Raw genomic sequence first — 27753 nt, forward strand, 5'->3', positions numbered from 1 at the left:
CAGTGGGGACGTTGAAACTATACTCAAAAGGTCCCGGTTTTTCCCAAACCGGTTAGTATCTACGTTCATTTTTCCGGTGGGGAATCGACCCATGAACATCTGAAGTGCCAAAGTTGGACACCTCTGCTTTATTATGTCCCTGGTATCTCCTAAAAATAGCTCTGCTAGGCCAGGCTGTCTCTGCACGGCTGCTCACTGCACACCCGCTGGGAGCCCCAAGGTGGGGGGGGGGCACTTGTCTGCTCTTGGAGACAAGCTTCCTAAAGCGTGCCGTCTGTCAGCATCTTCCGGGCTGCTGGAGCTACGCCCTGGCCACAGCGCCCCTCCCCCAGCCAGAGCATGCCCATCTGCACAGTTCTGCCAACTTTCCTCTGGAAGTTTAAGGGTTGTGGACACAGTGTATAACAGAAAAAAAATGTGTGACTTTCCTCGTGCACTGGTACTGTACCCTAGCAAGTTTTTTTAAGTACTATTTCATTGGCGGTAGCTGCTGTTAACGGCACCTAGAAAGACACAGACAGCAGGTGCACTTGAAAGCGTTGCAAAGTCATGCAGACCTGTTTGGGGTGAAGTACAGATAATAACTGAAGAAGTTACTGGCCATGAGCTTAGACCAGGGGCCCCCAACCCTGCGGAGCCCACAAGCCCTTTCGGACTCCTGACACAGCATGGTGGGCACCGCCACAAAATGGCTGCCACAGGAGGCCCAGCTAGCCACAAACATGGACGCCTCAGCTTACCTTCAGCCACACAGAAAAAATCCTTGTGCTGTGGTAGCAGCTCCACCAAGACAATGTTTTAGAACATCTGCACAGCCAATCTGATGTGGGACAAGAGTCCCTCTTGGCTAAGGTGACCAGATGGTCACATTTGTGAACCGGGAGGGGGTAGGTGGCTGCGCACGCGCGCAGCCGCAGGAGCGCACGGCCTTCTGGGGCGCGGCCGTTTCCCGCCCTGTCACAGGGCGGGAAACAGCAGCACCCCAGAAGGTCGTGCTCCTGCTGCCAGGCGCGGGAGGCTGCCACACTGCCTTGCGCCCCAGAAGGCAGTGCGGCAGCCTCCCAAAAATTGGGACAATGGAACTAACCCGCGGGACGCGGGACAAATTGTGTGAAGGTGGGACTGTCCCGCCCAAAGTGGGACATCTGGTCAGCTTACTCTTGGCTGAGCTCACTTCCTTTTTGCCACTAAGTCACAGCCAACTTACGGCAACCCCAGCTGCCTGCCTCCAGGTTACCCCCTGGTCTTCCTTGGAGGTCTCCTACCCAAATACTAGCCAGGGCTAGGGCTGGGACTGAGAGAGTGTGACTGGGCCAAGGTGACCCAGCCAGCTTCCATGGCATGAGTGAGGATTCGAACTGGGTTCCAACCTTAACCACTGCACCACACCACACTGGCTCTCAGGAAGCCCTGCTGAAGGTGATGCAACGTGGGGTTATCTCCCCACACAAGGTCAAAAATGTTCACACAAAAAAAATTAAAAGAATGTTACCGGTTCCAGGGAAATCAAGATGCAGCACCCCAGGAGTCTGGCCACATTGCTGGGTACCCAGGTTATCCTCAGCAACCATGCGGGGCAGCGAAAGAATGCGACTCAGTTCATGTGGCAACTGGGAAGACTCGCAGGGAAAACCAACGAGTCTGCCAGACGCTGTAGAGGGAGGACCCACCTGTCCCTCTCCTTCAAGCGCTGCGAGGGACAAACATGGATGCCACCTAATATCCTGTGCCGGACACATCCTGAGCCTCTAAAGCTAACGCATTCAAAGGCGTTAGCAAGTTTGTTAAAAAATGGATTTGCCTGAGAACGTTCTCTTCAAAGTCAAACGTGCCATTTAAGGGCCAAGAACCCTCAGTGCTAGATTCACTGATGCAGTTGGTTGGTTTTTGTTTTTATTTACTTCGTTTTTGGAAAATCTGCACAGCCAACCAAATCTCCAGTGCCCATCAGGAGCAGTGGCGTATCTGCCAGAAGGACAGGGGGGGGGTTTCAATTGACCCTGCGCGCCACCCATTAGATCACGGGTGGGGGGGTGCCTGGAAGGTCGCGGCAGGCTTAGGAGCCTGCTGCAAGAACCGTCAGGTGCCCCTCGGCCCTGCCTGGCCCAGCCCTGCCAGGCTGCCCAAGACCACCACCGCCCTCCTCCACCGGCTAAGGTAAGTGGGGTTTGGAGGGGGGGCACCGGGAGCCATTTCCCCCGGTATGCCTCTGATCACTTGGCCCTGCTCGTTTTCTACAAACACTTGGAGGATACCTGGGAAGGGGCTGTTGGCTCCGTGGTGGGGATCTCTTTCCCCTGCCAGTCTTCCCAGCTGCAGCATGAGCTGGCTCCAGTCCTTGCATCATCCCCCTCCTCCACTTTCCACTCACAATGACCCTGAGAGGTTGGTTGGGCTGAGTGAGGGCGACTGGCAAAGCTGCCAAGGTGCAAACCCAGGTAGCCCAGACCCTCGTCCAGCCCCACAGCCGCTGCATGGCACTGCCCCTCTTGTGTTCCAGGATTCCTTGGCTGACAGGAGGAAAAAGATGCATGCCAGGTAGGGCAGCCCTCAGCTTCCTCCACCAGGAGGAGAAATGGTGCTTGGTGGGGGTGGGGAGACATGGAGCAAAACCTGGTTTTGGGGTTGGGGGGGGGGTCTGTGCTCTTCACCCACCCTATGCCAGCCCTCTGAGCATGCCTTGACCAGCTACATGCAGCGGAGACTCTGGCACCATGCACACAGCTTTCTTTTGCTAGGCCAGGGGTCTGCAACCTGTGGCTCTCCAGATGCTCATGAACTACAATTCCCATCAGCCCCTGCCAACCTGGCCAATTGGCCCTGCTGGCAGGGGCTGATGGGAATTGTAGTTCATGAACATCTGGAGAGCCGCAGGTTGCAGACCCCTGTGCTAGGCTCACCGTTCACATATTTATTTATTAGATTTATTAATCGCCCCTCCCATGTGTGGCTCCGGGTGATTCACAACCAGAATTTCAATACATAAAAACTGTTTTGACAAAAGGACCCACAATTTAAAAGATAAAACAGTATGCAAAATAATAAAATAAAATAACCCACATAGTCAGGAATTAATGAAACTGGACTACACTAAAATCAAACAGGAGAAGTAAAACCCACCTTTGAGGTAAGAAAACACTTGACTGGTGGTCAAAGATCAGCCTCAACAAAATGCCTGGCAGAACAGCTGCATTATGCGGGCCCTGTGGAACTCCATAAAATCCCGCAGGGCCGTGATCTCCTCTGGGAGGCTGTTCCACCAGGTGGGGGCCAAGGTTGAAAAGGCCCTGGCCCGCGTTGAGGCTAAACAGACCTCTCGTGGGCCAGGGGTAATTAGGAGTTCATTGTATCCTGATTTTAATGTCCGCTGGGGGTTATCATATGTTGGGCAGTTTGTGGACCTTATTTGCACGGGCCCCCTCCAGTGGTGGGATCCAAAAATTTTAGTAACAGGTTCCCATGGTGGTGGGATTCAAACTGTGGCGTAGCACAAATGGGCTGGGTGGGGCACGACAGGGGCGTGGCCAGGCATTCCGGGGATGGGGCATTCCTGGGTGGGGCTATGGCAAGGACGCAGCCGCTGCACCGGTCCTTGGGCGGGAAACGAATGCACACAGGCGCAGGCTGCCACGCACACCAGTGCACCTCCTGCTAGACTGCTTCAAGTTCTGCGCGCTACTGCTGAGAGGAGGGGCGTAACTAGGGCAAAAATCATGTGGCAAAATCACCAATTAGTAACTCCCTCTCGGCACACACAAATAATTAGTAACCTACTCTCGGGAACCTGTGAGAACCTGCTGGATCCCACCACTGGCCCCCTCCGTTTTAGCTCTGTGCCCAGGAATTCAGGTTTCAAATCTAGACTTTTTAGAGTATTCAAGATAGAAAGGAAGGGAAGGGAAGAAAATGGAGACCTTCTCCTCAAGCGATTACTGTTTCAGCGAAAGCCTAGCTAGCCAGAGCTGGGGTTGGGGGATCACCTTCATTCATCCTACAACAGATGCACGGCCATGCACAGCAGCCTCACGTGCAGGCAGAGCACATATAGTGTCATAATATATAAAAAAGAGTGAAAAGTTCACAGAAAAGGTCATTTCAAGTTAGCAGAAAGTTTGCCAACCCAAGAATGGAGACAGTTAGCCTAGGGGCAAAAAGTAGAAAAGATTGACCTTTAACATGATTGGTGAGTTCAACAGTAATTCTAGACCAGGGGTAGGGAACCTGCGGCTCTCCAGATGTTCAGGAACTACAATTCCCATCAGCCCCTATCAGCATGGCCAATTGGCCATGCTGGCAGGGGCTGATGGGAATTGTAGTTCCTGATCATCTGGAGAGCCACAGGTTCCCTACCCCTGTTCTAGACCAATGAGAGGTGGTTGCATGGGCGGGGAAAAGTATCCCTGATGTATGCATTTGTATATGCTGAGGCTGAGATGAGATAGAGATAGAGTCTGAGTTAAGTTCTGTGTGTGTTGAACTTTGTTACTGCTGAAGAGTTCTGTATAGTACAACTAGCGGTACCTGGCCATGCGTTGCTGTGGCTGAGTGTGGTGAAATGGAAATGAAAGAAAATTAAGCCTGTGTTAATGAAGTCCTTACTTTTCTCATAATGAGAATCGATCAGTTGATCCCTTTGATTGTATTCCCCCTCCCCAACAGATGGCCATTAAGGCTCTGTATTAGGAAAGACTGGTCCATCCTCTGAGAAGAATAGCCCTTACTTCTGAAGGTGTGTCTTATGGCTAGGTGAAATGTCTTTGATCATAATTTGAATCCATTACTGTGTTTCCTAGTCTCTGACAGATGTAAATGTTGTACCTGGATACACAGGGAGAGGTAGAAGAAGGCAGTTGGCATCCTGTTGCACAATTGCTTCCAAGTGGGTTTTGCAGTTCTGTATGGTAAAGTGCAGATGGGTAGTGTATCAGAAGTGGTTTGAAAGTGCACGTCCTGTAGTGTGAAGGGCGTTATGCAGAGGCAGAAGAAGGGAGTTGGTGACACACAGCCAAAGTGATCTTCTGGCACCATGAGCTGGGGGGCAGCAGAAGTCGCCGCAGAGTTAGGTGGGGAGCATGGTGCGTTGTTGTGGGTGTTTGGGGCAGGGGAAGTTGGGCCAGAGGGAGGCGCGAAGCCAGGCATGGCGCCGTGGACGTTTTGGGCAGCAGAGGTTTAGGTGGAGGCAGGGGTGGAGCCAGGCACGTTGGCGTTGGGGCCATGAGGGGCAGTGGAAAGTGGTGCGAAAGTAGGCGACTGGGAGTGTGTGGGTACGGGAGTGAAGCATGGTGAGTGAGGTGGCCGCGCAGACGGATTGCCATTGTTTGATATGTGCAGCAGGAGGTGGTGGGTGGAGGGGATGGGCGGTGGCAGCAGGCGGTGGAAGAATGCAGTGACGCAGCTGTAGGCGATGCGGCCAATTGGCAAGGCAGCATTAGGGTGCAGGGATGTAACAGGTGCAGCGTTCGGTGGCGGAGTGGGCAGCGGCAGGGCTGCAGGTGTGTGTGGAAAGTGTTTTACCTGGCTCAGGTGCATTACTTGAGGGAGGGGAGGTGTGGAAAACATGCTCGCATACATGAGCGACGACGTGTGAAATTTTGAGAGCATTCGGTCCAGTGGTTTCAGAGTTAGAGCATGACTCACAAATGAATGGTTAGCTTTTTATATAGATAGTCTTGTATAGATAGACTTATGTAACCTTTCAACTGCTAAAGTAAAAGCCTTCCTATGGAAAGAACATCTTGAGTGGAGAGTCAAGGGTGATAGAAGGTTGCAGTGAGTGCAAGAAGACTTCTCATCTTATCAGAGTGACTCCGCTTTATACTCTGCTGATAGGTTATGGGCCCAGAGTTAGCTCTACTCGGGAGTAAGAGAGAAGAAGCAGTCCAAATTGTGAGCTGTGGTGCAGCAGTTTGGAACAGAGCTGAAGATGGCATTTGTAGCAGCAAGTATGCCCTTCAAGCAACCCAATGCAAGCAACTATATGTCCTGGGCTTGCAAGATGCAGAACTACTTAATAAGAGAAAACTTGTGGATAGTTGTGCAGACAATTCTAGCAGCTGATGATGCAAATGGTAAGCGAGCAGATGAGAAAGCCCGTGCATCAATAGTCCTAGCTGTGGAGAATTCTCAGTTCCTGTATGTTAGAGACTCTGTCTGTGCAAAAGAGTCCTGGGAATCACTGAAGAAATTTTGTTCTTCAAAATACAGCTGTCTCCAAAATACTAATACCCAGAAGATTGTACAACTGCCAGTTAAAGGCGAATGAGTGTATGTCTTCTCACCTACAGCAAATGAGATCATTGTTTGCTCCATTAGAAGACAGAGGAATGACTTTTCCTGAGTCACATAAAGCCTACATCATTTTATCTTCTCTGGATGGAAGCTGGGATCAGCTAGTCTACAGTTTGCAGAGTGTCAAAGAAGAGGACCTGACTCTGTCTTTCGTGACTGCAAAACTGCTAGAAAGTCAGCAACAAAGAAATTATCAAAAGGAAAGGCAAGCCACAGAAAGAAAACCAGAGAGAGCCAATCCAGCTAACAGACATCACTCTGATGTGAGACCTGCAACTCCAGAGACAACGCCTGTCAAAACCTGTTCAGTGAGAAGGTGTTTCTCCTGTGGATCCATAGATCACCTAGCCCAGAATTGTCCTGAAGCCAGAAGTAAGAAGGCAATGCAAGGCCAGAAGGGGAGATCTACAAACTGCAAGCAAAATGAATCTGCTATGGTAGTGAGCAAAGCTTCAGAGGAGCAACAGAGCTCCTGGTTAATGGACAGTGCCTGCACAGCACACTGAGTCAACAACAGAAGTCTACTTCATAATGAGACTGTAGATAGATAGACTAGTTTGACTAACAAACCATTGCATGACAACTGTGTTCATGAAGTGCACCGTGTACTTGGACATGCAAGGGTGGTCCACAATTAAGCAAAGGTCTGTGATATAGATGTAAAACCCTGTAAACACTATCTAAAATGCTCAGTGTGTAGTGGATGTAAGGAAAAGTCCTACCCTGTACCAAAAGTGAGCAATAGACAGACAGAAAGACCATTTTCTTTGATTCATGCAGACTTGGCAGGACCTTTCCAGCCTAGTCAAGGAAATGCTCAAAAAGTGATTGGGTCTAGGTGGGTTTATAAAAAGAAACCTCTACCAGATGGAAAATACAAATACAAAGCCAGATTGGTGGCACAAGGCTATGGACAACAATATCTGGAAAATTTTGAACAGACATATTCACCAACAGCTAAAGCTGAGTCCATGAGACTAATTATGACACTAGCTGTACAAAAAGGGTGGAAAATGAAACATCTTGATTTTCTATGTGCATATTTGCATGCTCCTTTAACTGAGAATATCTACATGCAACCTGCACCTGGTTATGCAGTTGAAACAGGAAAGATTTATAAACTGAAGAAATCTTTATATGGTCTTAGACAAGCATCTTGCAATTGGAATAATTGTTTGAATGATGGTCTGTGTAAATTAGGATTCAAAAGAAGTATTGCAGATTCCTGTGTGTATACAAAAGGAACAGGGAAATAGCAAAGAATTGTCATTATCTATGTAGATGATATGTGTGTAACAGCTCTAACAGATAAACAAATCACTGATGTTTTGGAGAAACTGAGTAAAACATTTGAAGTGAAAGAATTGGGCTACATTAAAACATATCTAGGAGTAGAGATATCCAGAACAGCTGAGAAAAATATTTTGTTAAGCCAGAAAGAGAAAATAAAGGAACTGATTCACAGAACTGGTTTAGAGAATGCCAGAGTTGCTAAAACTCCTATGGCTACAGAGTTTGTCAAAAGTGAGAACAGTTCTGATGAGAAATTGTTTGAAAAGCCAGACATATCACTCCATAATTGGAAGTTTGTTACATATAGCCAATTGGACAAGAGCTCATATCATGTATGCTATAAGCTATCTGAGCAGAAAAGTTGCAAAGCCTACACAACATGACTGGCAACGTGTCAAGAGAGTCTTAAGAGATCTCAAAGGTACACAACAACATTGTCTAGTGATTGCACCTGACAAAACAAATGTGCTAACAGCAATAGCAGATAGTTCATTTGCCAATGATACAGATAGAAAATCCTGTACAAGGCATATTGTGAAGTATGCTAACACACTGATTGTATGGAGGTCAAGAAAGTAGACAAATGTAGCATTGCCTACGTCTGAAGCTGAATACAGCGCTCTAAGTGAAACTTGTACAGAGTTACAAGGGGTAAAACAACTGTTAAATGATCTGAATGTGAAATGTATTGAACCTATAGTTGTTCAGGATGATTCACAAACTTGTATCAGTCTTGCAGAGACTGAGAACATGAAAACCAGAACCAAATACATTGGTGTGAGATGCCAGAATGTAAAAGAGATGGTACAGAACAAAACTATTACTTTAAGTTATGTGGAAAGTCAGAATAATCAAGCTGACCTGTTTACTAAAGCTGAACCTGAATTGAAATTTGAAAGGATGTTACCATTGTTGGGAATTGTAAAAATAACTGAGTGAATTGTATGTAAGTCTACTAACTAGAATATGAGAAGGGGTGTCATGATATATAAAAAAGAGTGAAAAGTTCACAGAAAAGGTCATTTCAAGTTAGCAGAAAGTTTGCCAACCCAAGAACACAGACAGTCAGTCTAGGGGCAAAAAGTAGCAAAGATTGACCTTTAACACAATTGGTGAGTTCAACAGTAATTCTAGACCAATGAGAGGCTGTTGCGTGGGCGGGGAAAAGTAACCCTGATGTATGCATTTATATATGCTGAGGATGAGATGAGATAGAGATAAAGTCTGAGTTAAATTCTGTGTGTGTTGAACTTTGTTATTGCTGAAGAGTTCTGTATAGTACAATAGTCTTGTATAGATACACTTATATAACCTTGCAACTGCTAAAGTAAAAGCCTTCCTATGGAAAGAACATCTTGAATGGAGAGTATTCTTTTCCAAGGGTGATAGAAGGTTGCAGTGAGTGCAAGAAGACTTCTCATCTTACCAGAGTGACTCCACTTTATACTCTGCTGATATGCAGCACCTGGGGTTTCTCAGAAGTGGGAGAAACGAAGGAACCCGGCACCAGCCAGCTCACAGCAAAATCTCAAGCAAGGGAGAGAGCAGCAGGAAACCACCCGAAGGAAGGAGATAAAGACCCCGACAGCTGGTGTGTGAACAAAGCGCGAGAGGAGGCCTCTACAAGCACCCCAGCCTCCCTCACTGACCATTTCTGGGCTCTCCCTCCAAGGGCAGACCAGGAGCTGTTGCAGTCCTCTGGCATTGTAAACCACCCAGAGCCCTTTGGGGATGGGGCGGTATACTAAATTTAAATAATAACAATAACAATAATAATAACAACCAGCTAAAGATCTGGCAGCTGTGAAATCTACCATAATAAATTCGAGCAGCCACGCGGAGGCCCTGGCAGGTGCTGCAGGCAGCCGGACCGTCCGCTGGCTCCCCTTCCTCCCCCCATTGGCAAGCCTTGGCGATGCCCGGCACTCCGCTATTTAACAGCCAGTGTGCATCTAAGTCCCCACACCGTTTCCAGCCTTTCAGCTGGAGGGCAAGCGCACTGCACTTGCCTACGAATTCCTTTCCCAAAGTATGAACTCAGCGGCTGAGACCGTCTTTGAGAGAAGACCAGCAAGGAGAGTTGCCAGAACAGGGGGGAGCACTTCCACTCCTGAAGACGCTGTCAACATTTCCCCAAAAGACAGGGAGGAGGACCGCCGCCACACAGGAGAGCTGCCCCCCCCCCAGTCCAAAGATGACCAGGAACCAGCACCAGGCAGTACTCAGAGCTTGGCAGCATCTCTGGGAATGGAAGGGCTCCTTGGCTCCTCCTCCAGAGGGGGTGCGTGTGTGTGTGTAGTCAAGGATCCCAAGAAGGGAAGAAGGGGCTGTAGTAGAGGTGAATTGGGGCCCAGAAGAAGAAGCAAGGACAGCCCCCAGAGGCATACCTGGGGTAAATGGCGCCCAGAAATAAATTGTTTCCAGGATGCCCCCCAGGCTCTGCCCCCACCCCCGCCCCTGTCCCACCCCAGGCTCTGCTTCCCACTATGGACATGGGCAAGGTCTAGGGTGCCCACCCCCAGCCTCAGTGCTTATAAAAGAAGGTCTCCGAGGCTGGAATTGCAGTCTCTTCTGGCCTGCCTGGAGGAGAGGTCAGAAGAGACTGCAGGCTGCGAGCCCAGCTGGCAGGGGGGGAAGGAAGAGAGGGTGGAGTCCAGGGAAGGGTTGAGGGCGCCCGGGGACAAGGGGTACCCCTTGTCCCTAGGCAGATACGCCATTGACAGCCCCCCACCCCCTCCAACCTCTCGAGTGGAAACTCAGCCACAAGTCAGCTTCTCCCACTACAGATGATCCAATACTGCTCACCTGCAGCATAGAGCAAAAGGGAGCCATGCGCTGGACAAAACACCTGGCAGGCCCATCAGAATATCGGCCAGGAGAGTCTCAGAGGCAGCCCTGCTGTGGTAGGCCTAAGAACGCAAGAGCGGCCAGGAGGGCACACCTAGTCCACCAGCCATTAGCCCTGGAGAGCAAACAAACTAGGGACAGAGGCTGAGGCCTTCCCTGGAGCCACTCCCCAGCACTGGTAGCCAAAGGGCCTCTTCCTCCCTATTTGCCTGCAGCCCCTGTGGCCTGTCTTCTGTGCCTCTGCCCCAATGCCCCTCCCTCACCCCACGGCAGGCAGAGCGGAGCACCGAAGAGCCCGTGGAGGGGCTGACCACTGTGCCTTCACGCAGCTCCTCTCCTGCTCGTTTCTGAAGAATGCAGAGCTAACGGAAGTCTGTGGTGGCCTCTGCCCCTTCCTAGAGAGAGTTTGCATCTGACCTGGAATTCCCTCACAGGAGCCACCTGGAGCCAGTGAACCCTGCGAAGAAGCGGCCAAAATGCAACACACCTGACCCAAGGCAGCCCCACCTGGCCGGATCCCCCCAGGTTGCAGAACAAAGCTCTGCTTCCTCCTCACAGCCACCCAGAAGACATTCAAAGCAGGAAGCCCCCCCCCCCCCCCCCGGGTCAAACACACTAATAAACTCTGTACCCAGGTCACTCTGCAGGCCCCACCCCAGCTCTGAACTGGAGGGTCTAGGAACTTTCCATTCCCCCCCACCCCCACCCCCACCCCAGTCCCCAGAAAGACACACCCAAGAGAAGCTATTTTCAAGGGAAGACTGAAAAGGCCTCAGCCGCAATCTGACGGCAGAGGGGATGGTTGGCCAGGCCCCCAAATGCAAATTCTGATACTCTGGGTGTTGGGAGAGAAGGACTTTATGCTGTTAAGCTGTTTCCTGCCTCATCCTACAGAGGGGGTTTTACGAGAGAGCCAGTGGCTAGAGAGGGACCTAGGAATCGACACTTTTACTGTATCATGCTGGTGCTAGCCACCCGTGCACTCTGCTAACTCCGAATAGGAATAATCTCCAACTACCAGGAGCTCTTATTCCCAACGCTGGGAAGCTCTTTGCTTCACCTGCATCCAGCTTCCATGGGGGGCTGAGCAGAGCTGTCACAGAACCCACCCACCCCACTCGCAGCTGCAGGGGCGAAGAGCGAAAGTGGGGAGCTCACAGGGAGCCTTGAGCCTGGCCCTCTTCTCTGCCCCAGAGGGAACGAGCACTGCACCGGGGGGTGGGGGTGGGGATACAGTGTGCAAAATGCCCTCCTGGCCAGAATTATTTGCTTGGTGCACCAAGTCCCTTGCCAGGACCAGCCAAGTTGTTTGGCTGAGCCAGATGATGCAGGGTTCCTGGGCGCAATACCTGCCTGGACGGCACCCCAACCTTCAGGTGAAACTGATGCCAGGTGGGATAGGGGAATAAACCCCCTACCTGCTCCAGCAAGACAATCTGGTGAGGGAGGGGGCTAGGTGCCACGCCAGGGGCAGGGGACCCCGGCGGCCCAGGGCAAAGCTCTTTTGCCCTCGCAAATGACAAAAGGATGCCCTTAAAAGGAGGAAATCTGCAGTGGCGACCGCGACTCTGTTGTGTCAGGGTGAGAAGGCAGCAGCTGAGCTGCCGTGGTGGGGGCGAGGGAGGTGCTGCGAGGGGCTGGGGGGTCCAATTACAGGCCTGTTTCCATACTTAGCCACTCTGCAGCACCACCGGCAGCAGCGGCGGCGGCAGCAGAGAATACAGAGCCCAGCCAGGGCAGCCGGAGAGACCAAATTAACTCAAGGGCAAGCAAGGGGAACATGGGCAGGCGCACGAAGTGGCCAGCTGCCTGGAAGGGCCCAGCAGACACCACCGGGGGCCTGCCCCACCACTGTACGGCACCTGGACACGGGCCCTCAGCGGCTCACCCCTGGCACCGCAGGGGGACCGTATGGACAGCCCAGCACAGTGTCTCTGTCTACCAGATCTGGCCCCCTGCGCACTGCCTCTTTCAAAGGGCTTCTGGCCCCAAGGACCACCTCCCCGCAGATGCAGAAGTTCCCCCTCCCCACAAGGCCCCCCTCCACCAGTAAAGGCTGAAGCGGCATCCCCATGCATGCTGGCTCCCCCGGTCCATCTAGGCCTGGGTTCTTTGATAAAATTAGGCCCATTCCCTCCCCTCGGGGGCTCTTCTGCCCCCCAACCCCAATGGTGCAACGAGCAGCAAAGGAAATGCAGCCGAGAGCCTGCAGGTCGCATGGGGGCAAGCAGGAGACTCACGCAGCAGGTGGCCCCCCAGAGGAAGGCCAGCAGGGGGGCCCCGGAGGACCAGCGCAATCCCCTTACCTGCCGTTCCAAGGAGCAGGAGCGGAGCCACACAGCAGCAGAACAGCTGCACGCCCTTCATGGTGGCTGCCAGGAGACCTCTCCCCTCCCACGCTGATGTTGAGGCTCCGGAGGAGCAGGCAGCCGGCTGGCTTGGCTGCAGGGCCCTGACAACTGGTGCCTGCCACTGGAGCGCCCAAGGCCCCTCCCTGCTGCTCCGGCCCCAGCGTCACTCACAGGAACACACCAGGCCCCAAATAGGGAGCGAGGCGGAGGGAGCCCAGGACCGGATGGGTGGGGGTGGGAGAAGTCACGGCCTGCAGTCTGTCTGCAGTGCAGTCCAAGCTGCTAGTCCTCCTGGACACGGGGCAGTGAGCCTGCGTGGTTTTCAAGGCAAGCAACTAACAGGGCTTTGCTGTGGTGACTGTGGACTCCCTTGGTGGCCTCCCGGCCAAGCACTTACCAAGGTCAGCCCCGCCTGGAGATCTGACAAGATCTGGATCACCTGAACGGGTCAAGTCGGCCCTTGAAAATGCACGTGGCCGGCCTTTACAGTGCTAGTGGACTTGTGCTCTGGCCCCAACAAGGAAGGGGGTGGGGGGACCCATTCAGACTTTCAGGAACGAGAGTTCAAAGTTAGGAAGGTTTGGGGGCAACTGTGAGCCTCAGGAAAAACTGCTTTCCCACTCCACCGGGGCAAAGTCAGGGCTGGGGCGGAGTCTGCTTGAGGTGGAGGGGGGTACGGTGCCATCTCCCCTCCTGTCACTGTGCTGCTTATCCGGGGGCCACTTACACACTTGAGCCTCTGTTAAAGCTCACATCCTAAAAATGTGTGTGTGCGTGAGAGAGATTGCATAAATCTTCAGATTGTATAAATCTTTTGTCTTATACTAAAGCATAGGTGTCAAACTCGCGGCCCTCCAGATGTTATGGACTACAGTTCCCATCATCCCCTGCCAGCATGGTGCTGGCAGGGGATGATGGGAACTGTAGTCCACAACATCTGGAGGGCCGCGAGTTTGACACCTGAGTACTAAAGATTTCTGTGGAGATGCTCTTAAAATGACTAGGAAAAAACCCCATGATATACACACAGCACAGCAAAGACCCCGTTCCTTTTCTTGCTTCCTTTTACTTTTACTTACTCGCTGGTGGAGGAGCCTCCGCTTGTCATGCAGGAAGCCCAGGGTTCAACCCCTGTAAAAAGGGCCAGACAGGCTGTGTTGCGGAAGGAAGCCCTCTGCCAGAGACCCTGGAACTGGCTGCTGCCAGTTTGAGCAGATCCTGAAGAACCGAGGGCCGGATTCAGCCCCAGGCAGCTTCGCGTGAGCTCCTCCTCCATGGGTTCCTTGAGCAGAGAAATGGGGGTGCAGCCCAATCCCCAGCACAGAACGAGACAGCAGCACCCCCTGGTGGACAATGGCAATTTGCTTCTCTCCCCTCCCCTCTCCCCCCCCCTCCCAATATTCATGCTCCTGAATGTGAATATGGCAGCCTGTTTTCAGAGAGCCACATTGAGTGACCGAGGAGACCCGACATTTTCTCTGTCTGATAGGTAGGACTGGGCTGCACAAGCAATAATTTGTGTTGGGGACAAAAATGAAGGCATGAGCCCAGTGGTGGGATCCAAAAATTTTAGTAACAGGTTCCCATGGTGGTGGGATTCAAACAGTGGCATAGCGCCAACGGGGCTGGGCGGGACATTCAGGGGGCGGGGCATTGATGGGCAGGGCTGTGGCAAGGATGCAGCTGCTGCGCCGGTCGGTCCTTGGGTGGGAAACGAATGCACGCAGGTGCAAGCTGCCACACACGCCGGTGCACCTCCTGCTAGACTGCTTCAGGTTCTGCACGCCACTGCTGTGGAGCGGAGGAGGGGCAAAAATCACGTGGCAAAATCACCAATTAGTAACCCCCTCTCGACACACACAAATAATTAGTAACCTACTCTCGGGAACCTGTGAGAACCTGCTGGATCCCACCTTTGCATTTGCCCCAGAGAGATACACCCCGTCTGCTCCTTCTGCAAAGGATCCACAATCAGGGGTTCTTCCCACACCACAACCGCTGGTGATGGCACTGTGGAAGGGCTCTGCCCTGCTCTTCAATCCCACCCGACTAAGAGGTCCTTGCAGCATCCGGGAAAATCCGCTCAAGCCCCCCCCCCCCCCCCCCCGGAAACACTCGACAGTGACTGGAACATCCTGAAAGAACGTAAAAAGTCAGTTCTGATATTGGAAAGGCAGATGGGTGTTTGAAGGGTGGATATTCTGGAAGTGAGCAGGCATCTGTGCCCTGGCTCTTTCCGGCCCTTCAGGCACATCTGGAAGCTGGGCTGGAAGGGGATTCCTTCAAGCTGCATCTTCAGCTGCCCGGGGGTGTGTGTGTGTGTCTAAACCAGCCTAAATACGCTTCTGGGGAACTGCTGGGTGGAAGCTTTAAAAGGGGCTTGGACAGATTGATGGAGGAGAAGTCGATTTATGGCTACCTATCTTGATCCTCTTTGATCTGAGATTGCAAATGCCTTAACAGTCCAGGTGCTCGGGAGCAACAGCCGCAGAAGGCCATTGCTTTCACATCCTGCATGTGAGCTCCCAATGGCACCTGGTGGGCCACTGCGAGTAGCAGAGAGCTGGACTAGATGGACTCTGGTCTGATCCAGCTGGCTTGTTCTTATGTTCTTATGAAGCGTTGTCCTGGAAGGAACTGCTGGTAATAAATGTACATCCATTGCCCACAGACAGGTTGGCCCCCACAGAAGAGGAGCCTGTGTTACACCCCCCCCCCTCAATTTGCAGGGACTGTGAGATGCCCAAGGATGGAAGAACCCAGTCAAGGAGCTTAAAAAACAAAGTACAAACTTTATTTTGTTTCTTTACAAAGGCACGTGCCTCTTTTTCCCACTTTTTTAACAAAATATAATAGCATCTCAATGAACACGAAGACCTGAAAATTGTAAAAAAAAAACAAAAACAACCCCTCCCCCCCCCCCAAACCCAAAACAGAGGAAAGTACTGAGAAGCCGCGGAGGCCGGGGAAGAACCTACCAAATACCACCAGGCTCTAAACATCACTGGCCTAGATCTACAGCCAAATTGGGGGTGGGGGTGTGGAGGGAGGGGGGGAATGGGGGGGACACAACCAAACGCTGCGCTCACAGAACAGAAAGGCTCACTGGGGGGGGGACCCCCCAGGACGGCGCAACCTTTAAAGGATGCTCCCTCCCAGATCGCGGAAAGGGCTGAAACCTGAACCGACCCCTGAGAATGGAGGGAAATGTGTCGTCCCGCCACGATGCAGAGGCCACTGGGGTGCAAGAAAAAGCTTGGCGGGGCAAAAATCACACACTCTGTGCTTGCTTGGAGGGGTCGCACTGGGAGGCAAACCCCTGCTAGCCCACTCCCCGCCCCTGCAGTGAACGGACCCTGAGGCAGGACTGCCCAGAGCTCTTCAACAGGGGGCTGTTCTTGAAGCCCGCCTATGGAGGGGGAACGAGGCCCAGGAAGAAGTCCATCTCCCGGGGACGCCATGGCTGGCGCCCAGAACCATAATGGAGTGCAAAGCTTCAGATAAGTCACAGGAACCTGCAGGAAGAGTTCATGATCTCAGAGTGGCGACAGGTTCCGGATCAGTCCACCTCCGCACACAGGACAGGCCCCTGGAAAATTCCATTTCTCCCCCCATTCCACCCCACCCCCCTCGCCCAATGCTTGGCTTGCTTTGAACTGAAGAGGTGGTCTTTCGGCTGTCCAGGTTCTAGCGCTCCCGTGTACAGTATTGAAGGGTCATAAAAGAGACCCAAATTTCAAGGTATTTTGTAAAAATCTCAGCATACTCCTCTGCAACCCCCTCCTCTCACCCTCCCGCCCCCGCCCTGTCGCCAGGCCGGTGTCAGGGCATCTCGGCCTTGCTGTGATCCATGGTGTCGCTGTCCTCTGCTTCCGAGTCAGAGGCCGTGTCCGAGTTGGACGGGTCGAGGGTCACCCGGACGGGGGTCACTATGACGGCCCGGCGCTGCTCCTCCTCCTGTGTTCCCTCGATGTGCTGGATGGCCTGGAGGTGGGGGGGGGGGGGAGAGAGCAGAGCAGATGAGGTGCTGGGGTCTGATGCTCAGCAGCTGCTCCTGAGGGGCCTACCAAGGCTTCCCCTGGGGCCCACAGTCGGCTTGGAAGAGGTGGGACACGAGTTTGGAAGAGGTGTGACACAATGCAGCCAGTGGCGGCGGCGGCAGAAATCCCTGGCTCAGGAGTCCACATTTCCAAGCCTCCACCTGGGCCAGGATCTCAGACAGCAGCCCTTCAGGCAAGCCGCCTGGTTATAATCCCCAGGCACAATACAAGGAGAGTCGTGGCTGAGGGGTCAGGTGGCCTGAAATAATGCATTCAAAAGTTTCTGCTGCTTTTTTTTATCCCCTTGCTTGTGAGAGAGCAAATTCCAAGCGAAGACGATGACTTTGGATTTATGCTCCTGCCCCTTCTCTCCTGTAAGGAGACTCAAGGTGGTCTGCAAACTCCTCTCCCCTCCTCGTGAGACCCCTTGTGAGGCAGGTGACTGGCCAAGGTCACCCAGCAGGAACGCAGGAGCGGGGAAACACATCCAGTGGGGAATCAAAACTCGGTTCTCCAGATGAGAGCCCGTCTTCTCGTAACCACGATACCTGGCTGGTTCTAGAACCAGAAATGCTATTCATTCTGAAGAGAAACAAAGATTGTTTCCCCGCCAGGCCTGGGTTTGTTGCTGATGGGGTCCTCCCCCCTCCCAGTTCCACGTGCCCTCCTGTGGCTCTTGTGTACCTTCCAGCATCTCTGCTGTCTGCAGTCTAAGCCGGCTTTACTACATAGGTTGTAGCAAAGCCAGGGTGGCGGCCTCCAGGATGGCTACAGGCCTTGCCCAAATTGCTGCGATTTCCCATCTGCAGCCCACCCACCCCCATGCCTTTTTGTTTATTAATGTTTTTAAAACAGCGATTTGTCAATTGCCAATTAATCCCCCCCCCCGGGGGAGGGGGGTGTCTGTGTGGTGGTGGTGGTGGTGGTGGTGGTGGTGGTGATGGGGAGCAATGGCCATTGCAGGGAAGGCGCAGCCTTGTTCTGCCTGCATTTGACTTGACAGCCACAGTGGGCGACAAGAACACCACAGAAGTTTGTTGCTGGGTCGAAGTGACTTGAAGCCCTTTGTTTCCTGATTTGGTGAGCAACTGAAAGGTTTTAACCTCTGGCAAAAGTTGCCATAATAATCACCTTCCCCCAGACTCTCCTCATGCACCAGGAGGAAGCTGGAGGTTGAAAGACCCCTTGCCTTATAGAGGCCCACTAAAAAACCTTCAAGCCTCCCTGGGCAACCGGGGGGGGGGGGGGGGGGAAGCTCTCTGTGGCCCAGACATTCTTCTAGAGCAGGGGTGTCAAACTCACGGCCCTCCAGATGTTCATGAACTACAATTCCCATCAGTCCCTCCCAACGTGAGCATTGGCTATGCTGGCAAGTGCTGATGGGAATTGTAGTTCATGAACATCTGGAGGGCCGCGAGTTTAACGCCTGTGTTTTAGAGCATTCTACCACCCAAGCACAGTTGCCCAGACGTTAGTCCTCTACGCAAATTCTGTCCAAAAACTTGGGTCTTCCTGTGTGTGCATGTAAACCATTATCAAGTTGCAGCCAACTTATGGCAACCCTGTAGCGTTTTCAAAGCAAGAGGCAAACAGAGGGGGTTTTCCATTGGCGGCCTCTGCATAACAACCCTGGGCTTCCTTAACAGTCTCCCATCCAAGTCCCAACAACACCTGACCCTCCTTCGCTTCCAAGAGATCTGATGAGATCAAGTCAAGGCCTGTTGTCTTGCTACAACTTCCAGGTTTACTGGATAAAAATGTGAAAAGCAATTCAAATGCCCCCACGAATAACAATGATAATAAAAATCCCACATTCAATTGCAAGTAAACATAGTGGGGGAGCTGCAACTGGCCAGACTTGCCCACTAAATATGTATTAGGATGTTGTGGGGTTTCCGAGGTGTATGGCCGTGTCCCAGCAGCATTTTCTCCTGACATTTCGCCTGCATCTGTGTCTGGCATCTAAAGATGATCTTCTGAAGATGCCAGCCACAGATGCAGGTGAAATGTCAGGAGAGAATGCTACTGGAACACAGCTATACAACCCAGAAAACCCTCAACACCCTAGCGATTCCAGCCACGAAAGCCTTTGACAGTACAAATATGCTTTGTTTCTTTTTTTAAAAAAGAGACATGCAAAGGCTGCACACCGTGTCTCCCAGGACGTGTGAAGCAGTCCAGCTGTACGGAGGAGGAACGTTGCTTGAGGCCTGCCTGGGGAGCCGTCCCCGCCAGCATCTAGCTTGGTCTGTTTGATCCTCTGTCCGCTGCCTTTTGGGAAGGCACAGGATGTGACCTGCCGTTGGACTCTCCAAGAGCAGACCCTGCCCCCTGGAAAGCGGCCAATCCCTCACCCCCTTTACCTGAACGATGGTATCCAGGTTTTGCCTGGATGTTGAGATAGTGTTGATCACGGAGGACGGGCCCATGGTTACCACAGTGACGTGGTGGGAGGGCGGTGGGGCCGGCACAATCACGGTCGGGTGGTGGGTGGGTGCTGGAGGGCCGTGCACAGGCAAGAGCTGGAACAGAGAGAAAGCCGTTCAGAACTAGGGCAAGGAAGGGAGCTCGGGTGGGGCAAAGCAAGCCCCCTGAGAGAAGCCAGAGCAAGGGTTCTCTCCAAGTGACCCAACCCCCACATGTGCCTGGGGCCGGAGGGGACTCGAGCCTTCCCACTGCCTTCAAGCAGGGCTCCTTGTCATGTGAAGTCTGAGGCTTCCTCCAATTTAACCCGTGGAAGGTGGCCAAGAGGTGCTTCATGCCTGGGGGGTTCTGAAATCCTGCAGAGGACCGTGATGCTCCTCAGACCCACTCAGCACCCCCCCCCCCAATCCAACACTGGTTCAGGAGAGACCCAAAGAGGCCCACCAGACCCCTAGAAACACCCCCACGTGTCCTCACATGACTGCACAAGAGAAGGGAGTTTGGGGTTATTTATTGGTGCTTCCGTAGATTTTAGCATAGGAAGGGGGGGGGGGGGGAGGCATCTTAAGGCTTTTGGCCTCAGCCTCCAGGATATCACCACTAATATGAGTGGCGGCAGGGGGGTCCCAGTCCTGCACCCTCTTTCCTGGAAAGCACAAATGTCACTCGCCCCATGCTCTCTGCTCCAAAGTGCCACAGAGTAAGGCAACCTTCCTGCAGGGCCACACAGCCTCAAAAGGAAAGGGCGGGATGGACTCCACTCACCTGGGTGTGGCTCTGCTGCTCCCGCGCCTGCTGCTGCTGCTGCACCTGTTGAGCAATCACCTTCAGCTTCTCCGGGTACATGTGAGCCTCCAGAGAGCGCACCTGCCGGCCGAGTGGGGAGAGCCTTGTCATGTGTGCCCCAGAGAGGGACCATGGATGCTCAAGCTCTCAGCAACTCGCAGGGGACCCCGCCAACCCCCCTCCCCAACTTTCAGTGCTGAGAAGAAAACATTGTTCCAAGGAACGCATGCCAGAGAGGCAGGGCTGCCTTCAGAATCCCACACAGGCTCGTGACGAATTTTCAAGCTTCCAATCCCAGCCAGGCAGTTCTCCTTCTGTGCCCCCCCCCCCTTCCCACTGCACAGGCACTTTTTGGCCCCCCAAATAAAGGCAGAAGTCAGACTGAGCATGAAGCTTGGCTGCGAGGCCTTGTGGAAGGAGGGGCTGGGCTCCTTCTCCAGCCCCCCTCTGTTCCTTTTGTGGGTGCAAAGGGAACCCCAAAAGTAGCTCCATAACAAGCCCCCCCTTGTGAGAGCCCCTCACAAACAGAAGAAGAAGAAGAAGAAGAAGAAGAAGAAGAGTTTGGATTTATATCCCCCCTTTCTCTCCTGTAGGAGACTCAAAGGGGCTTACAATCTCCTTGCCCTTCCCTCCTCACAACAAACACCCTGTGAGGTAGGTGGGGCTGAGAGAGCTCAGGAAAGCTGTGACTAGCCCAAGGTCACCCAGCTGGCGTGTGTGGGAGTGCACAGGCTAATCTGAATTCCCCAGATAAGCCTCCACAACTCAGGCGACAGAGCTGGGAATCAAACCCGGTTCCTCCAGATCAGAGCGCACCTGCTCTTAGCCACTGCTCTTAGCCTCTAAGCCATAGCACCTCGCATGCTTTTGGGCCCAGGAAAGGATTTCCCGAACCGGCCCTGTGCTGCTCCCTCCAACCCCTAGCAGTGGCTCCTGCCTGCCTCCCCGCCCCCAGGCCTCACCTGCTCCTCCAACATCATGCGGACGGAGCGCTCCTTGTCCAGCTGCTGGCGAAGCTCAATCATCTCCCGGCGCAGGTCTTCGGCCTTCTCGTCCTCCCAGATGTCCGGCGACCCGATGCCCTCGTCCTTGTCCTCTGCCCTCCGCCGCTTCGGGGAGGAACCGCTGAACTCCTGCCAAGCAGAATGAGCTGTGGCTGAGCGGCTGCGAGGACGGCAGAAGGAGGGGAGGGGGGAGAAGCCCACCGGGGCCCTTGCGGGAAGGTGGGGAGTGGGCCGCCAGAATGGGGGAAAACAGGAGCTCCCCCGTGGCAGCCAAGATACCTGGATGAAGCGCTTGAGCTGGGCGTTCTGCTGAAGCAGCCGGGTCTTCTCCTGCTCCAGAGAGAAGATGTACTCTGCCGTCTGCTGGAGAATGGCTGCCTGCCAGAGGGAAGAAGCAAGTGTGTGGGAAGAGCCGCACTCGCCTCAGGCTCCCCCTGCAAGGCTGATGGAGGTCGCAGAGATGAGGCTCTCACAGCCCCAGGGCATTGATCCGCTGTTCTGTGCCAGAGCTGACTTCTGTCGACAAACTGCCCCAGCCTTCCCTTTGACCCGGACAGCCTAGCGGAACCACAGCACACAGGACATTTGCCCAATATGAGCCCAACGGCTCAGAAACAAGTACCTTGAGAAACCCAGGCTCCTTGCGTTTGGTGCACTGACAAGTATACCACACCGAACACTGAACGTGCCCAGCCCCTGAAGCCACCCACATGGAAGAAGGGGCCTGCTGGAACTCTCCGCAGTGCAGGAAGCTGGCCTCCAGAGCATCTGCAGGTCTTGTCTTCACATTGCCAGGAAGGGGAGACATTTAGGCACCTGCCACCCCTCGGACTCCACCTTACCTTGCTGAGCTTCTCCCCGTCTGTGTGAGGAATGAGGGTTTTCAGGGACTGGAAGCCGGCATTGATGCTCTGCATGCGCCGCCTCTCGTTGCTGTTGGCAATTTCCCTGCGTATCCGCCGCTCCTGGTCTCGCTGTGTCTCTGGGGTCAGTGGGATGTTGGCCAGGCTGCAGAGGAGGCCGGCAAGTTAGGAAGCAGGCCCCAGATGGACCCCTGGCCTTCAGACCAGGATTACCCCTCCCCCCAGGCTCAGACCCTCTAAAGAGCAGCAGCCCCCAACAGCAGCGAGACGGGGCCCAAAACGTGACTCCAGGAGTGGGCGAGGGGACGCAAAGACACTTCCCCTGGCCAGCCTTCAGCCAACCAAACAGCCTCTGCAGTATAGAACACTTCACTTGGAAGAGCAACTTGAAACAGGAATATTTATGACTGCACAGAGTGACTTCTGTTTGCCACTGTGAAAACTCACAGGCACCCAAATTCCAGGTCCAGGCAAAGTAAACTTCTTCAACAGTCCCCAGCCAACAGCCTCCTCTGCTCGGGCTGGCCAAGCACCCTCACTGATGGCCGTGCCCCCTCGCTCACGGAGACCTGACCCATGCCAACAAAGAGGCCAGTGTGCCCACAATCCCCTTGCTTGATCCCCGAAAGCTGTTCCAGGCATTGCTGCTTGCAAACTTTATTTATTTCAAACCTTTGCACGCTGCCTGTTCAAGGCAACTCATCAATGAATGGGTGAAATTGGGAAAATGTACAAATCAATAAAATTTGGAAGCATTCAAGACCCAGCCCAGGAAACTGCACCAAATTTCCTGCTCCTGTGACCTGAAGCTAACCTGGCAATTCTCAACTTCGGGGCCCATTACTGGATATTCCCTGCTTGACACACAAGGGAAAAATCAGAACATAAAAGAAAGACAAAACAGAAATGTCACCTCACCCAATCCTCAATATGTTGGATGCACAACAACAAAATCTTAAAGGATGTAAACCCCCCCCCCTTTTTCCCCCTCTTGGCTGGCATACCTGGGGGGAAACCTACTCTTTCATCGGAGTATTATTATTATTTATTAGATTTATAGGCTGCCTCACCCCCAAAGGGGGTGTCGTCTCGACAAGACAACTTTATGCATAGGTGTATTTATTTTGGGCCTTTTAAATCCATCTTTCTGTCCTTTGCACAGGTCTCAGGCATATTTCAATGTGTGAGAGGGGACATCAACCGACCCATTTCTGGAGGGCTGGGTTCCTGTCTGGAGGAGAAATCTCAAAGAAGAAGAAGAGTTTGAATTTATATCCCCCCTTTCTCTCCTGTAAGGAGACTCAAGGTAGCTTACAATCTCTTTTTCTCCCCCCCCCCCCCCACAGGACACTTTGTGAAGCAGGTGGGGCTGAGAGAGTTCTGAGAGAACTGTGACTGGCCCCAGGTCGCCCAGCAGGAATGCAGGAGCGCGGAAACACATCTGGTTCACCAGATAAGCCTCTGCCACTCAGGTGGAGGAGTGGGGTATCAAACCCGGTTCTCCAAATTAGAGTCCAACTGCTCTTAACCACTACACCACACTGGCTCTCAGAGTAAAACCATCTCCCTGCACTGGCGGACAGAAGCCATGGCAAGCAGGTACCAGGTGTTGCCAAAAGTTTCAAACACCTGATGTTGGGGAACCAGAGAATTCTCTGGTGTGGGCAGAAGTCCTGTGCTCCTAGCGGGAGGCCACCTCACTTTCAGGACTGCAACTCCCAACATGAGACCATTCCACAGACCCAAGGAGACCCCCGGCCTGCTGTGAGCCTTCGCCGGGGCTTCCTCAAACTGGCCGAGGCTGCCCCTGAAGCTCTTGGGACAAGCAGCCCCCTTGCCCAGGGTACTCTGTCAAACCAACCCCAAAGACCCCAAGCAGCAGTGAAATTCTCAAAAGCTTGGGTGTTGTGGGGTTTCCGGGTTGGCTGTGTTCCTGTAGCATTTTCTCCTGATGTTTCCCCTGCATCTGACGCAGGCGAAACCTCAGGAGAAAATGCTACTGGAACATGGCCATAAAGCCCAGAAACCCCACAACCCCCCAGTGATTCTGGCCATGAAAGCCTTTGACCACTCTCAAAAGCTTCTTGGGCACTCTTCTTCATCAGATGGGATGCTAAAGAAACCCTCGCCTGCCCCAAAGGAAGCGTAGTGGAGTAAAGAGAGGGCAAAATGTTGTTTGCGGCCCTGCTTTTCACCGAATGAAATTGGTCCTCAGGGAGCAGTAGGGCCTTTGCCCAGGACCTGCCCCAACCCCAAAGGGCCGCTTTGGAGGTGGAATGACAGGTCAGGGAAGCTGCGTGGGGCAGAGGCAGCCCCCGCATCACTGACTCAGAGGGTTTATGAGGTGGTTTGCCTTCACCTTCTCCAGTCGTGTACTGACCTCAGATGGAAGGCCGAGCGGAGTCTGAACCCAGCGCTGCTTCACAAGACTGGGCGTATCAACAATGCCCAGGTGAGAAGAGCCACCAGTAGCCCTCTAACCACACCTGGGCTTTGGCAAAGCTGTGACCATAGTTACTGGGTGGTCCCTCTGTTGCCACGAGGGACAGGCCACGGTTTCCAGGGCTCCTGCCTTCTTTGGCTGGACCAGCACCTTCTCCCCACCTGTGGTTGCCAACCACTCCTGCACAAGCGTGGAACACAGACCCCTGCAAAGCCCCACGGGCGAAGGCAAAAGCCCCACAGGCGAAGGCAAGAGGTGCCCCCACTATTTCTCGCTGCCCCCTCCTGCTGCAGGGTCTGCTGGCATGTAGGAGCAAAGGGCGGCACGCAAAAGCGGAGAGAGGGTGCAGAACTGGATGAGACTCCTCCATGGGAGTGGGGGGCTGCTGGCGAGGGCCCCCAAACCCACCGGGCCCTGGCCGGATCCTTCCTCAGGCGTTGCAAAGCACAGCGAGCCAGCAGCACCGCGCGATGGACAGAAACGTCGCCGTCCTTTGGCCGACACACTCCCCTCTCGAGCTGGCCGGCGGCTGCCGGGGCGGGGGTTCCTTTTGGGGTGTGTGCATGGGGGGAGGCGTGCTGAGTTGGGTCGCGGGCGGGCGGTGGCAGCTGTTTCAAAACAAACTTCGCCGGTGCTGTTGCAACCGTCGGCAACGTCCGGGGCTGCCGCTGCTGTGAGGTGGGGGGGGGCGCTTAGGCGGGCGCTCCAGGCTGGGGGGCGGGGGCGGCCAGGGGAGAAAGAGGGCAGCCCCAGACCGCCCTGGAGGAGCTTCCCAGCGGAGGCCACGGCAGAAGCCGCCCGGGGCTCAGCTGCCCTCCGCCGGACACGGCTGGAGGGCTGGCGGGTCAGGCGCTCTGTGCATGCTCTGCTCCCGCGCGTCGCCCTCGGGCCGGAGTTGCCCGGGGCCGGCGGCGGGGCCACGTGCGCGCCAGGCGGAGAGGCCAGGAGGAGGAGAAGGGCCGGCCTTTGTGCCGAGCGGCGGCGGCAGCGTGGCCGGGCCTCGCACTACATGTCCCGGCAGCCCGCGGCGGAAAGGCCCGCCCCTTCGGAGGCTGCACAGTCACGGCCAGGCCCGGCCGCAGCAGCGGTAAACACGCGGCCAGGGAGCCGGGGCAGGGGGGCGGTCGCAGGGGCGCGGGGCTGCTCCGTCGGGGGCGGCACCGGGCGCGCCCCACTCGGCCCCCGCCGCCGCGCCTCTACGCCTCCCCTCCCCCGCAGCAGCCCCGCGCCCGCCGCCCCCCGCCGTGCCTCTACGCCCCGCAGCACCGGCAGGCAGCGTGGAGGGCGGCGGAGGCAGGAGCAGCAACAGCAGCAGCATGGCCGGGCCGCCCGCCTCCGCAAACAGAGCCGCAGCCACGTGCGATGCGGCGGGGGGCCCGTCGGTTTCCCCCACCCCTCCGTCGGCGTCTGCAGGGGCCAGAGCAGGCTGAGCCGCCCGCGCACGCGCGCACCCACCTGCAGAGCCCGCCGATCACCTCCTTCTCGGACTTCCTGAAGTGCTGCAGCGACGGCACCTTCTGCGCGGGCACCATGAAGTACTCCATGCCCGGGCGCGGATCGGGGCCGCCGGCGCGTGCGAGCCGCCCGGGAGTGCGCGCCCCCTGCTCGCCTGCTCGCCTGCCCGCCCGCCCGGCCGCCTGGCTGCGTGCACGGGGAGGGAGGGAGGGCGAGCGAGCCTGCTGGCCTGCCTGGCTGCCTGCGAGCGCGCGCCTGCCAGTGCGGGGGCGCGCCTGCCTCTCGCAAGGCGGGAAACAGCTGGTGCGAGCGCAGCCCTCTCTCCTCCCCCCCGCCGGCGCCGCCTCCGCCCCCGCCGGCCCGGGTAAACAAAGGGCCCTCCTGCGCCGCCAGTCCGCCCGGCCCCCCGCACGCCTCGCCCCGAGGAGCCTGCTGCCTCACCTGCCCCGCTGCCCCCCGCCCTCTGCCCGGGGCAGCCTTGGCCGAGCTGGCCTCCCCCTCCTGCCACCCACCCAGCTCTGGGCCCACCTGGGCTTCGGCAGTCGTGCCCAGCTGAGTGACCGCGCTCAGGGCGGCCTTTCGCCTCCGCAGCAGCAGCAGCAGTCTGCCCTCCCGGCCCCGAGCCCCCCAGCGCTGCTGCTGCTGCTGCTCCTTGGGCCGCCAAGGAAGGGCTCGGCTCGGGAGTGGTCGAGGGTGACTGGTTCTGCTCCGCGCTTGCCCGCAGGAGCGGCTGGGTGGAGGGTGGCCCCGGGCTCCTGTGTGGCCCTCCAATCGTGCGGGAGGGAGGGAAGTGTCCTGCATACATACATTCAGGCCCTGCCGAGGGGATCCAGCCCTTCCCAAAAGCAGCAGACGGGGCCCTTGACCCCCAGTCTTGCCCAGCAGTTAACAACAGACAAATGCTACCACTGGCTTCAAACAGGGCAGGGAGGGCCTGTGCCCAGAAGGCTCCCCAAATGCCTCTCCCCTGACCCACACCAAGGGGGCTGCTGAAATGTTGCCGGGGCTTTCTTTTCCCAGCAGCCACCCCCTGTGAGAAGGGGCTCAGTTTTGGGAGACTCCTGTCCCAGAGCCCGGGTATCTGCACCAGCGGGTATTTGCTGTCTCCATTGAGGGCATCCCAAAGGCCTTTCTCAGTGATGCCAGCTCTGCCTGCAGAGGAACCCCGGTGTGTATCCAGATCAATCGGGACTTTTGGAGGGCTTTACCGTGCCTGAGACCTGGGCTCCTTCTGGGCAGGGCTGGCCAGCAGCCCCCTCTGGCTTCTGCAGGATTCACGGCCAGGGGAGGCTGTGAGGTCACCCACGTGGATGTCTTGCAAAGTGAATCAGGCGGAGACACAGAGAACAGGTCCACCCCATGGTTGCTGCTAAGCATGGTGGCTAAAGGGAACAGCCACATCCAGAGGCAGTAAGTCCCTGAACATCAGGAGGCGCCCTCTGTGCTCTGTTGTTGGACCTCCAGAGGAGCTGGTTGGCCACTGTGTGAGGTGGGATGCTGGAGTAGGTGGACCTTCTCTTGTCTGATCCAGGAGGGCTCTTCTGAGGTTCTGTGCAGATTAATAACTGCAGGCTCCTGGGTACCTGAAGATCACCTGTTGTCTTTGAGGTGCCATACAATCTGCCTTTTTGTTGTTGTTGTTGTGACTACGGACTAATCTCTCTGGCACTTGTGTTGATCTGAACACTTCCATCTATCTTCTATTTCACCTGGCCAAATTTCAATCCATGCACACCTTGGGCTCCCCCCACCCGCCCTTGCACACTGCTATGGCTTGACATGTGGTCCCTTCCCACCATGATCCCTAGTTTCTGTTTCTCTCTGCACAGCGGGTGAGGAGGAGCTGGGTGCCCCCAGTGGCAGGGAAGGAGGGGCGTCATCTGACCACTCCCAGCTCCTCCAGTCTGCAGTTCTGTTTTATGCACAGAGGGAACGCTCCCTGGTGCTTCACAGGTTTCA

The 27753-nt window shown here is 54.9% G+C and overlaps 2 protein-coding genes across 5 annotated transcripts in view; both read right to left on the bottom strand.

The window, feature by feature from the left end:
* The window catches only part of SRL (sarcalumenin), a 44616-nt gene extending 31736 nt beyond the window's left edge, over nt 1-12880 (bottom strand). Inside the window, 1 exon segment of the mRNA XM_048493883.1 lies at nt 12735-12880. Coding sequence (XP_048349840.1) covers nt 12735-12795 — 61 coding nt within the window. The 5' untranslated portion in view covers nt 12796-12880.
* Nucleotides 2100-26437, bottom strand: TFAP4 (transcription factor AP-4). Of its 4 annotated transcripts, XR_007244286.1 has the most exons (8): nt 25795-26064; nt 21876-22041; nt 21313-21411; nt 20992-21162; nt 20009-20110; nt 19183-19341; nt 15898-16763; nt 2100-2111 (listed from the first exon to the last, which is right to left on the bottom strand). XR_007244286.1 is itself a non-coding variant. In XM_048493876.1 (7 exons), the coding sequence occupies exons 2-7, from the start codon at nt 21948-21950 to the stop codon at nt 16602-16604; spliced, it is 768 nt and encodes a 255-aa protein (XP_048349833.1). In that variant the 5' UTR covers nt 21951-22041; nt 26323-26437; the 3' UTR covers nt 15552-16601. The 4 variants fall into 4 exon arrangements, 3 of the variants coding, with proteins under 3 accessions (XP_048349833.1, XP_048349831.1, XP_048349830.1); XM_048493876.1 differs by lacking the exons at nt 2100-2111; nt 25795-26064 and adding an exon at nt 26323-26437 and having other exon boundaries at nt 15552-16763; XM_048493874.1 differs by lacking the exon at nt 2100-2111 and having other exon boundaries at nt 15552-16763; nt 20009-20053; nt 25795-26073.
* Nucleotides 26438-27753: the final 1316 nt, after the last annotated feature.

Source organism: Sphaerodactylus townsendi, linkage group LG04, assembly GCF_021028975.2.
Source record: "Sphaerodactylus townsendi isolate TG3544 linkage group LG04, MPM_Stown_v2.3, whole genome shotgun sequence".
Lineage (NCBI taxonomy): Eukaryota > Metazoa > Chordata > Lepidosauria > Squamata > Sphaerodactylidae > Sphaerodactylus > Sphaerodactylus townsendi.